The 12,413-nt window shown below is 39.0% G+C and overlaps 1 protein-coding gene across 7 annotated transcripts in view; it reads right to left on the minus strand.

Annotated features, from left to right (window-relative positions):
• Positions 1-4,291: 4,291 nt before the first annotated feature.
• tmem94 (transmembrane protein 94) overlaps positions 4,292-12,413 on the minus strand; it is a 38,728-nt gene continuing 30,606 nt past the window's right edge. For 6 of the 7 annotated variants that reach the window (XM_040038588.1, XM_040038592.1, XM_040038591.1 and 3 more), the window contains 3 exons: positions 10,447-10,540; positions 6,550-6,720; positions 4,292-5,782 (listed from right to left, as the gene is read on the minus strand). In XM_040038588.1, the coding sequence (XP_039894522.1) occupies positions 5,710-5,782; positions 6,550-6,720; positions 10,447-10,540 (338 nt within the window). In that variant the 3' untranslated portion in view covers positions 4,292-5,709. The remainder of the gene's footprint in view (positions 5,783-6,549; positions 6,721-10,446; positions 10,541-12,413) is intronic. The other variant, XM_040038593.1, reaches the window with a different exon arrangement.

Genomic DNA, 12,413 nt, shown 5'->3' on the forward strand with positions numbered 1-12,413 from the left:
AAGTGAAACATTTTATTTTAAGTCGTCAACCGGAAGCCCACTTGTCGCTGTGCAAGCTGCGTGCAAGCTCCCTCAGCCCAGTGACTGTGAAGAAGAGGCGTTCCCCTCAGAATCAGACCTCAGCACCACCTGGTGGCAACAGACAGACATCACAGACAACCTGTGTGTCAACTCTTGTGCTGAATACATTCATTTGTTTTAATATTTGAGCAAATTGAGCAAAGGTGCAGGCAAAACTTTAGTTTTCTAGAACCTTACCTGAATGTTACAATTTGGAGAGCGAACTAGGATTATTTCCTGAAGGTAAGTTATGTAGAACCTTAAGAGAACTTGTTTAAACTGTTGATGTTATGGGAGAACCTCAGAGGACCTCCAGGGAATATTGCCTTCTATTAGTGCCTCAGAGAACATATTGCAACCACTACAACTGTCTGGAAACGTCAGTCATATTTAAGGGCATTAGCCTATAGTGATAGCTACAAAAAACAAAAAAGATGTGATTTTTTTTTTTTCAGATAAAATGTAAAACTGTACTAATACATATTTTTTAATTGGGTGTAAAATTGGTGCAATATCATTCTTCTCTTAGGATGGAAAAGAGAGCTTTAAACAGACTGATGTTTTTCAGGTAAGTAGGCATAAAGGGAGAGAGATGATACAGGAATATAAACATCCTTATAAATTATGTAATGCTGTAGGTGAACTCACTCACCAAAATATGTAACACATATAAAAAACTATAGCAGTAATATGCAACAAACACATTATGTAGCAGTGTTATTCGTAAAAGAAAAAAACAAAGCACACCACAATGTGTTTCACATAAAAAAATACGTTGACACAACTATTTGTTTGACATTTGTTTTCAAGTACATTTTGGTGTTGATACTCACACACTGAGGTTATGAATGTACAACGTTTTGCAGCTCTTGATACTTTTTTCACTGGAACTAGCACAATCCCATTCGGATGAAAAAATATTTCACTAAACACATTATGGATAAATCAAAGCTGTCCACAGTTCCCTTTATTTTTCCTTTTTCCCTAACAGAAACCACCCTTTCTTTCAGGATAAACCTCAGTGATTAACCACATATTTGTTATTTCTCTATACGCAGCAGTTATATTTGTGTTGAAAATACCTCTGCAAATACAGGAAACAAATATTAAACAATTGTTTTAAATGTTTCCACCAGAAACTTGACTAGAGGATGCAACACCGCAGGGACTTAATTTAGTTGTACTTGTTACAACAACAATAAAGATATTCTGATTCTACTCTCCCCATTCTCTCAACCTCTCAGCTGGTGCTTGGCTGGTTCCTCTTGGTCCACCTTATCCTCACGCTGCTGAATTTGTCCTGCCCTATCATCAAATGTGGAAAACAACATTTGATGATAATCACCTGTCACCTTGCAGGAGGGCACTTTTCAGTCTCTCCCGAATCTGGATTCAATCAGTAAATCAACCACGGCAGTTAACAAAAATAACAAATTCAAATTCAAATTCAAATTTTATTTGTCACGTACACAGTCATACACAGTACGATATAACAACAAAATGTATCAAAAGTTTATTAAACATCTGTTAACTTGCCAGATGAAAACACAATTTTGACATGGACATACTTTATAAAATAAGACAGAGAGGAAATGGGAAAAGAAAATTGCACGTACATACAAAGATTTTTTTTTTTGGGGGGGGGGGGGGGGGGGGGGCACATGTGATATGCATTTAAGCTTTAAAACATTGCAATATCTAAAATGGAAACCAAAGAGCAGTTCATTCTGAAGCCAGATACAAGAACATCTTAAAAGACATAAAGACCTGGATGACCTCTAATTAGCTGCTTTAAAAAATTCAGATCAAACTGATGTTGTTGTACTCTGCCCTAAAAAGCTTCGAAATATGGTATTTAGACAGATGCTTACTCTGGATGGCATTACCTTGGCCTCCAGTAACAATGAGAAATCTTAGTTTTTTGACCAAGACATGGCCCTCAGTGCATATAATACACAAATATTTAGGACTACCTTTTTAAAAATTTGCATTTTCATCTTTAAAATGAGAAATATCCTGTTTCAGAGTGATGCTGGAAAATTTACTTTATGCATTTATTATCTCTAGGCTGGACTACTGTAATTCTTTATTATCAGGATGTCCCAAAAACTCCCTGAAAAATCTTCAGTTAATCCAAAATGCAGCAGCAAGAGTACTGACAGGGACCAGAAAGAGAGAGCATATCTTGCTCATACTGGCCTCTCTTCATTAGTTCCTTGTTAAATTCAGAATAAAAATTTTAAAATCCTTCTCATCTTCTAATCAGAAGATGGTTCAATCCCTGGCTTCTCCAGTCTCCATGCTAAATATCCTTGGGCAAGATATTAACCCCAAGAGTATGGATGTGTGTAAATATTAGATAGAAAACACTTACAGTGAAAAAGGGCTTGTATGAATTAGTGAATGAGGCATGTTGTATAAAGAGCTTTGATTGCTCAGAGAGTAGGAAAAAAAGTGCTATATCAAAACCAGTTTACCATATACCGCTGTATATAATTTAAGTACAGCACCACTTCCTGAGTCATCTGACGGTTTGCCAGAATCGTTTTGAGGCTGACTGAAGGTATTGTTCCATGGTCTCACTGAAATCCTCCCATAACACAGTTTTTGCATCAGCCACTGCTTGGTATGCCAGTACCTTTCAGCTGCCTTTGTTATCCTACATGCTAGCCAAGCCTGATAAGACTCCTTCAGTCTGACAGCTCTCTTTAGGTTGGGTGTCCACCACCTGGTTCTGGGATTACCACCACTACAGGCACCAACAACCTTCCAGCTGCAATTCCTTGCAGTAGCTTAGGCAAGGAAGTTGTGGAACATTCTCACTTGGACTCAATGACCCCAGCCTCTTTTAGAATGGAATAAAAGCCAGGGAAGGCCGGCAGGGGAGCTGGGATAATTCCTTAATCATGCTCTTCCTACTTCAGTAACAACAGGACCTGGAGGGAAAGGATAGATGAGCAGGAGACCCGATGGCTGTAAAGCTGTCTGGAGCAGAGCACAGGTTTGTTGGTGTAATCATACTATAAAATAATCAGTTCCCTGCAACACAGACTGTGTACGCACAGTGTTATTGCAGTGGAAGGCGGGAAGGTGCCCCCACAGATGGAGAAAATGACAACCATCACAGCCTGCACATGTCCAAGACCAAACAAAAAAACAAAAAAACAAAAAAACAAAACAAAAAAAAGAGATGAGGTGGTTTTGGGGCTGACTGGATATTACCACTGGTTCATTCTGAACTTTGTAGAGCTGACCAGCCCCTAACGGACCTCTCTGAAAAGGTGTCCAAGATCTGCTACAGTGGATGGAGGAGTGCCAGGTGGCATTTGTGCAGGTTAAAAAGGCTCTCTGTAGGGAACCTGTGCTGCATACCCCTAACTTTTTCCTGTTAGAACGGGAAAGGTGGTACTGTTGAAAAAGAGTTCTTGGCAATACAGTGGCTTCCTGAGATGCCCATTCACTTTGTTTGGATCACGTCCCACTGGCTCCAGTGTATGAAGGACGCCATTGCCTGGATCACCTGGGATTAGCTCTCCAGCCTTTTAAGCTAAAGGTGGCCCATAAGCCAGGGGCACAGATAATCGTGGCTGCTTTCTCCAGCTCGTGGGAAAATGGGTGGGGGTGGGAGGTAGAACTGGCTAGATGGCTCAGCTTGCCTAAGTCGGGCAGTGGGGTATTTAGAGAGGATAGGTGGGGTAGCAGGTTCAGGGAGCAATGCTAAGGAGGCTGGCTGGTCAGCTGAAACTAATTCCCTAATCATTCTCTCTCTTCATTTAAGTAATGCTGCGATTGAGCAAAAATCCTGTGGGATTTTTCCTGTGGGATAAACAAACTGGTGATAGCTAACCAACCACAAATTGTAGTGGTAGACAAGTAGAGAAAGAAGACTGTAGTAACATATTGATAAGATTAGGAGGGTGAAGGCAACAGTGATACCTGTGGTAACAGGAGAACAATGGGCAGACGGGGAGATGATCACAGGTTGAAGGATAAATACTGCCCACAGGGCGGTGTGTGTGTGTGTGTGTGTGATCTGTGCCCTTCACTGGACAATAGTGTAACTGCATGTCTTCTTTATTTATGTGATTGTCTGCAAGAGAATATAATCCTTACATTTTGCGGTACTCTGACAAAATGGACGAATACGGGAAAAAAATGGATGAAACAATCTGTCAATACTACTTATTACAATGACAAATATTTACAAAATTCCAAAAACCTAGGACACACATGGAATAAAGTGAGGTTTTTAATCACAACTACTGTGACAGCCAATGAATATTGCAAACTTTGCAACCTGCACATGCCATATGTGAATTCAACTTTATTCCCATACATATAAAAAACAACAACAAAAAACAAAACAAAACAATATTATATATACACAATTCCAACTCAAAACAAAGGTTTTGGGGGGATTTTTACATTTTCTGAAAAACAATTTTAATTCTCGATCACTCACAGGGTTAACATGCCCCTGGCAAAATTTATTTTGAGGCTGTTGAGGAACGTGTTCTCAACTAATTGTATTCTGAAGATTTTCAGAGAACTTGACCTGTGACCTTAAGGTTAAGGCCACTGAGATTCAAACTCATTCGATATTTTTAGTAGATACACCCACGTATCAATTAAAAAAAATAAAAAATCCTGTGTCGCTACATTCTCTAGCTATTACATTCCCAAACTTGGGTGTCCACATTGATCCCCTTGACGACAATACCCCATCAACCTTTTATGTCTCAGGGGTAAAAAAAATGACTCATTGTCAGGTTGTATTGCATAATGTCTCTCTTCATGACTCTAGACTTATTCTCTGTTACAAGCTCAACAACCTAAATAGTTCCTGTCAACTAACAAACTACACAGTGCAGTAAATAAACCCAAACACATCAGCAAATATGAGAGAACCTGAGTGGCACTTCATGCTTTAGTTTCCTTTTTAACTCTAAATGGGAAAACCTCCTTTACAAAATAAATTAGCCATTTTTAATAAAAACACATTCAAGTGTGCATCTTACCTCCTCAAATGTTTTCACAAACAAAGTTTATTCGACTGTTTGTTTATGTATTTAGTGAAATAGAACTAAGTTCTTCAAAAGTACTCATGCCTATATTTATAATTATTACAAACTTTGGGGCTCCACGGGTACCTTTTTTTCCCCCAGTGTTCCCACTTGACTTGTTAAAAAAAAAAATCATCAAAGCTAGTCAGATGATATGCAACAATTCAGTATGTCTCAGTGGATGTCACATTAAGATCCTCTGAAAGTGAAGTAGCATTTAGCGGAACGTTTCTGGAGTGGACCCCATGTAAAACATTTCTCAGATGTAGAACAGATGTGAAGAAGATGAAGCAGGAGCTTCTTCAGAAATTATTCTTCATGTCTTTCAAGAGTTCAGACAACAAACTCTTCTGACATCATTTAAATGTTTGTAATTAAATTGGATTCTTTGGAGTCTTTCTTTTCCCTGCCTTTTTTGTCATGAATCAACTGTTAAAAAACGGTCCCAGAAGCTCGAACAAATGTGTCAAACTGCCATCATGGCTGTTCGACTTTTGCTCCGCCTGGCCGCAGTGCAGTTAGGCTTAAATTGTCTGCTACAGCATGTGCACCAAGCTGGCTCCTGGTATTGCCACACCAACCGACTTCAGAACGGAGAGTTCATTCCAAGCTTTGTTTCAAACTGCAACTTCTGTCTCTTCTGGTACCGAACTCGCACCCTTTGAAAGGACACAGAGGACAAACCAGAGCTTATAATCAACAAACGCACAAAAAAAAAAAAACAATTTAGCAGCAATTCAGTGCTCTGAGGAGTGTAAAAGAAAAACAAAGACTGACCTGAAATCTAAAAATTGAATAATATAATCATAATAATAATGGCTAATCATATCTATTATAATATATAATCCTAATCTCATATATCATATATTAGATTATTATTATTATTATTATTATTATTATTATTCTTCCACCACCACATGTTCATGCTACCCTCTTTCTGTTTCTAACATTTGTACAGAACATATTGTCCATCCGTCCATCCATCCATCCATTCGCTTCCACTTATCCTTTCCAGGGTCGCGGGGGGCGCTGGAGCCTATCCCAGCTGTCATAGGGCGAGAGGCGGGGTACACCCTGCCAGTCTGTCGCAAGGCTAACACATAGAGACAAAGACAACCAGTTGCACTCACATTCACACCTATGGGCAATTTAGATTGATCAATTAACCTATCCCCACTAACTGCATGTCTTTGGACTGTGGGAGGAAGCCGGAGTACCTGGGGAGAACATGCAAACTCCACACAGAAAGACCCTGGCCTGATGGTGGAATTGAACTCAGGACCTTCTTACTGTGCAGCAAAAGTGCTAACCACCGTGCTGCCCGTGCACCGTGAATCAGAATCATATTGTTTCCAACTATTTTATACTATCCCTTTTCACCCCCAACACTACTGATGTATTTCTAACAGCTTCTTCTATTTCGTACCGTATCTCATGTAGCTTCACCACTTCATTGACTACAACCACCAGCAGCAGGGAGACAGACACTAGCAGCCAGGCCTCCAGCGGTATGTCAGCCAGTTTAAAGCACAGGACAGTAGTCTTGTCACACCACAACTGGTAATCCACTGTGGCTTGAACAATTTGGCTGACCAGTCTGGTGAAAAGTACAGACAAGAGGATTGCATACATATACATACCCTTTTCCATTAGTACCTACTCGTGTCGGCTTGGTATGGCTTAACAAGGGTTTTTAGGGTTCGCCATGGGACGATAGTAGTGACCGGTAGCAGGTACCTGTGACAAAATGTGACATCAAACCGCATGCCACCGATTGGCTAATCGGTGGCGTCACTTGATGATTCACGAGAGCGTCTCCTTATCGAAAATCAAAAACGCCATTTTTGAAACACGACAACGAGGTAAATGGGTACACAACAAATAATACTGTGGTCTTCAAGTCTGACAAAACGCCACCGACTGAGGAATGGGAATAGCATCGGTCTGATATCCTCCTCTACTGTCTTGATGCATGCTCAATCATCCTGGTAAGTAAATCCCAAAGAGTTAATTCTGTTCATCTGGACGTTTTTAGTTTTCAAGTGATTTTCTTCAGTCTCAGATGACTGCAGGTCTCTGCAAAAAATAATAATAACTACTTTCAAATTTTATCCAATTTCCAAAACTTGTTGAACGTACCTTTGCACAATGACAAGCCCAATGGGCTGTGAGGTCAGACCACTGATCAACAACCACAGATCAAAGACCACTGATCAATGCCCATGAGTACTAGTCATAGAGTTGGGGAATGGTTGCAATCACAGCATTGTATGATGGTGAAAGATGTCCCCTCCTCGATTCAGAGGAGCTCTTTCCCTTTTCACATAAATGGCCTCCTTGACTCCCCGCTCAAACTAGCAAACTAGTGTTTAAACACAACGTCCACAGATGAACACAATCAACTCCTTGGGGCTCTCCTTGTGTTGTGGTGTCATGTGTCGCATGCAAATGATGTAACCGGACACTCTGCTGCGTTACTATTAAGACTTCACGCACATTCGTGGTATATTGATTGTAACGAGCCGATCCAAGTAGGTACTAATAGAAAAATTGCTAACAAAGACTCAAAAACAAAGGCAATCCAAACTGATTTTACTGTAACGTATAAAGTATCATAAGACAAGATCTTATTATGGTCATGACTACATTTTACATTCTGCCAACTCTGAGGTAAACAGCAGAACTACAGTTCTGTGCAGAAGTCTTGAGCCACCCACCTGTTTTATATTTTGTTTCCAAGAATTCAGAATTTTTATTTTTAAATATCTATAGGCAATAGTTTTACAGACATTATTAAGCTCTTTCAAAGTTTTTCTTTGGACATTAGGTGCTTTTTTTTTTCCAGTTTTCAGTCCAGTCCTTGTACCTAATCATTTTCAGAAGAATGTTTTAACACTGGCCTATGACTCATGCAGGCATAAAAAGGCACCCAACTCAACCAATGAAGGATAATGATAACAATGATAATGTTATAAAAACTGAAAAAAGACAATTTTAGAAATAAGAAGGAAAAATCCAGCGAAGACCTAAAACTCCTCCTTTGAAATGCATCTGATCTTTCAGTCATTTACTGTTTGACCACGACTCAGTAATGACTTCCATGGAGTGTGGCTATCAAGAAGCCATTCTTAAGAAAGGGAAACAAGAAGAAGAGCTTGAGGTATGCCAAATTGCACAAGAACGGGACTGAAAATCAGGGGTATCAGGACTTATATACAGCTGGACAGAATTGTTAGCCCACTATGTAAATATAATTTTTAAGCACACGTTTTAACAGTACCTGGAAAATACTTGAATTTTTTCCCCCCAGTACCATCACTTTGGTCTTCTGGAGGTAGTTCTTCACCACGAGTTATATATGATTTGGCTCCTTGTCAGGTTGGAGGACAAAGCAACAACCCAGAACCACTTTTACTATGGACTGCATGAGTTTTTCTGTTAAAATCTTCACATTTCCCTCTTTCTTCATGATTTCATCGACCATGATGAGATTTCCCACTTCCACACTTGCTGCAGCATCCCCATAGTTTGGTGTGAGGACAGTATGCTTTGGGTTGCACACATCTCCCTTCTTTCTACAAACATAACCAATGTCTTTGGCCAAAGAGCTAGAATTTTGTCTCATTTGACCAAAGGACACATTTCCTACCTCTGCCAGTATGATGGCTGCATGCAGCCACACAACTGAAATACTCTGTTACCTGGAGCTGGTTTAAGTGCAGAGGCAACAAAATGGACTTAACCATCTGTTGTGACGATTCAGGGGGGAATGGGGTTTCTTCTTGTATTATGTTTAGCTATTGCTTTGTGGTTTTCACCTTTTATTTATACAATAGTTCATTCAGTCACTATATAAGTGGAGCTGTCTCTCATTTGGGGAGGTCGGTTTGTTGAATTATGATATTTTGTACTTTTTTTGAGTAGAATTTTGTTTAGTTAACCTCTTTTATGGTCCCACTTAATTATTAATATGGTTTGTTTCTGTCATTTAATTTTTGTAATAATTTTGTCTTTTTTGGAAGGTATAGTAAAACCTATTTCTTGAAGTGCATGTATGTTCTCATAGCCAGGCTTGCTCTGTACTGGGTGGCTCACTTCCTCATGTTCCTCAAACTTGGAAATGTTACAACTTTTTATATTCAGCTGCTTTGTGGGCATCAATAAGTCTTTTTCTAAAGTCTAAATTGATTTTATTTCTTTCTGGCCTGATGCTTTCTCAAGTGACAGCTCAGACACTTTTTTCTACTGTATAAATAAGATGAATCCCAGTTTTAACTCGAAGCTTTGGTCATTTTAAAGTCAAAGCACATCATTGCACAGCAGTGGTTTGGGCTACGGCTCAATGGAAAAGGTCAATTTTTCAGAGGGATAATAATACTGACCCCAGTCATTTTTGTTTTTTTTCTGAAATTATTCTTTCAATATGTGCAAATAAAAATATTTTGTGCTTTGTAAAGAAACCTAATGTATTTAGAAATGCTCGTTTGAAAATCTCTTCTTCTGTTAAAAAAAAAAAAAAAAAAAAAAAAAAAAAAAGTACTTGGGAAATTTTGACATCAACTTGAAATTTCGTAGTGGGAGTAATAATTTTGTTCTTATCTGTATGCAGAATAAGAACAAAAGCAATCTATACAACACGGTGAAGACTCTGTAATGGTTTAGGTCTGCATGGCTCTTCAGCGGAGTTATGAACATGGAAATGTACAATTTGATTTTTATCCACCATCCACTACCACCTGGAAAGCAACTGATTGGCAATGGCTTCATTTTTTAGCATGACAATGGTCACAAATATGACACCGATGCTGTAAAAATAACAAGGTTTTTACACGTACCAAGATAGAAAATGTCTAAACTATTTGCTGCACATATACTTTCATAGCAAAAAATCTAAATGAAGCATGGATCAAGACTTTTGCACGGTACTGAGTTTTCTCTCAGGTGGTAACGTTGCAGCAACATAACCACAATGTTCAAGGTTTGATTCTAGCTTTGTGAGTGCAGTATGTCAACACAACATTGCATTCACTTTGAAAGTTGTCTTGAAATCTCATTAGTAAATATGTCTATGAACATTGCATAACATCTTTAATAGACAAACACATGAACTCCAGCACCAATCTGTTCATTTTAACCCTGTTGTAAGTACAGTATCTAAAGCTAAATGTACTGGTAACCACTGCAATTTTCTAGTCTTACTGATCACTCAAAACAGGACTGCTGAAATCAATTATAAAACCAGCGTTAATCTTAGTCCTTGATGTTTGCAAAGATGTTGATAAACACTGGGCTTTAACATTATCTAAAGAACATAATTACTTACACCACAGGTACAGTGACACACCACCAGGTATTGCTGAATGGGCTCTTTTTCCATAAAGGCTGCGAGCGATGGACATAGCTCAGGGAGATTACCACTGGTAAATGACAGAACAACAATAAGAAAAGTTCGATTTTAAAAAAGAAAACACAATCACTCATCTTTAACATGGGAGTTTTACTGATCATCTCGTGATTATCAAAACAATCTGTGTTCAAAATGCTCATTTTTTTTTTTCAAACTACCTCTCTGAAAATGGGCCACGTCCACATGTACATGGGTATTTTTGAAAACGCAGGATTTTCTATGCGTTTGCAACTTTCGTCCACGTGTGTACGGCGTTTTTGATCACTGAAAACTAAGATTTCTAAAAACTCCTGCCAGGGTGGAGGTTTTCAAAAACTCAGTTTTTGCGTTTGTGTGGACGAGGAAAACTGAGATTTAGTCATGCAACGTCAGAGGTGTGAGCCTCTTTTGACGTGACGTTATTGTTTACATGAGATTAATTTCTACAATTGCAGATATAGACAAAATACTATTGGTGTTAATCTATCTGCAGTTTTTACACACTTACATATACACACACACTTACTGTCCCTCCGTTTAGAAAGGCAGAGGCGTCAGAGTGAACTTCGCACATGGCTTATACATTCAACCAGTGTTGGGAAGGTTACTTTTAAAATGTATTCCACTACAGATTACAGAATACATGCCCCAAAATGTATTTTGTAACATATTCCGTTACATTATTCAATGAGAGTAACGTATTCAGAATACTTTGGATTACTTAATATATTATCATGCTTTAGAACTACATGAATGTACTATTGCTGTGTGATTTATTACTATCACTGAAGGCTACTCGCCATACCAATACCAACTAGATTTTTAAATCTTAATATAAATGAGTAACAGTAGGGAGGACATTAGGTAAGGCTGCACTTTTTGCAGTGATCTCGTATAGAAAACTATTCCGCGCGTGTATAAAACAGGTCCGCGGCTCCAAATCGTAGTAAAGGGACCTCTGGCTAATACGGGCTCGTAGCCGAAAACTAGCTTTACTTTGTTGTCTGGGTCAAGTTTGCAAGCGAGAGACAGAGAGAGGCGTTGAAAGGCTGCTCCAACGGAACTTATTGTTTCGGAGGAAAACACGAACACAGTGAACAGTCGAGTCTTAGTAGCTTACTTACAACTGGGCTCGTCAGGCAGTCTTTTTGGTTGCAGTGGTTATTATTATATTTACATGCTCACAGACACATAACGGATATGGTAGTCCATTCTCCCTGCAGCACGGACTACACTGCCCATGAGGCTACATTCTTTAAGGCTATGCCTGTAACACTCTGCCTATTGCCTTCAAATTAAATACTTTTTTGAATAATAAAATTTTTTTTTTTAAAAATTCCTCACGTCATTAGTAGACGTCCGCAAGTAGAGGTGACATGAGAAGAGGTGACATGGGCTGTGAGATTGAGACACAGGCATTAGAGCCTCTTAATGGTTGTATTCTGAGTACCACCCTTTTAAACAGTAAATGTAATACAGTTACTCATATTTTGTATTTTAAATACGTAACGGTGGTACATGTATTCCGTTACTCCCCAACACTGCATAAAACACAGCCGCTGCCAAAATTTTTTTAATTTATGTATGCTGTATCCATTTTGTTCATTCCTAAGCTGTGAGTCTTCACCAACCTGTCTTTAGTTATTAGCATTTGAAATGTTGAAGGCACCCCCCCAAGAAGACGGAGGGAAGCCCTATCCCTAGCAGAGCACAGTGTGGGGAAAAAAAAAGAAGAAGAAAAAAAAGCAGTTTCAGGTGATTTGGGCAAACCTAAGCTCCGAGAACAGAATAAAAATTGTTTTATGGTCCCGCAAATTGAACAGAGGGAGGAAAGGGGTTTTCATTTACTAAAGACGCGCTCCAGACTCTAAGATCCTGACTGCCGTTGTCATAGAGCTCACAAA

This window comes from Simochromis diagramma, unplaced genomic scaffold (genome assembly GCF_900408965.1).
Source record: "Simochromis diagramma unplaced genomic scaffold, fSimDia1.1 OVJJ01000617.1, whole genome shotgun sequence".
Lineage (NCBI taxonomy): Eukaryota > Metazoa > Chordata > Actinopteri > Cichliformes > Cichlidae > Simochromis > Simochromis diagramma.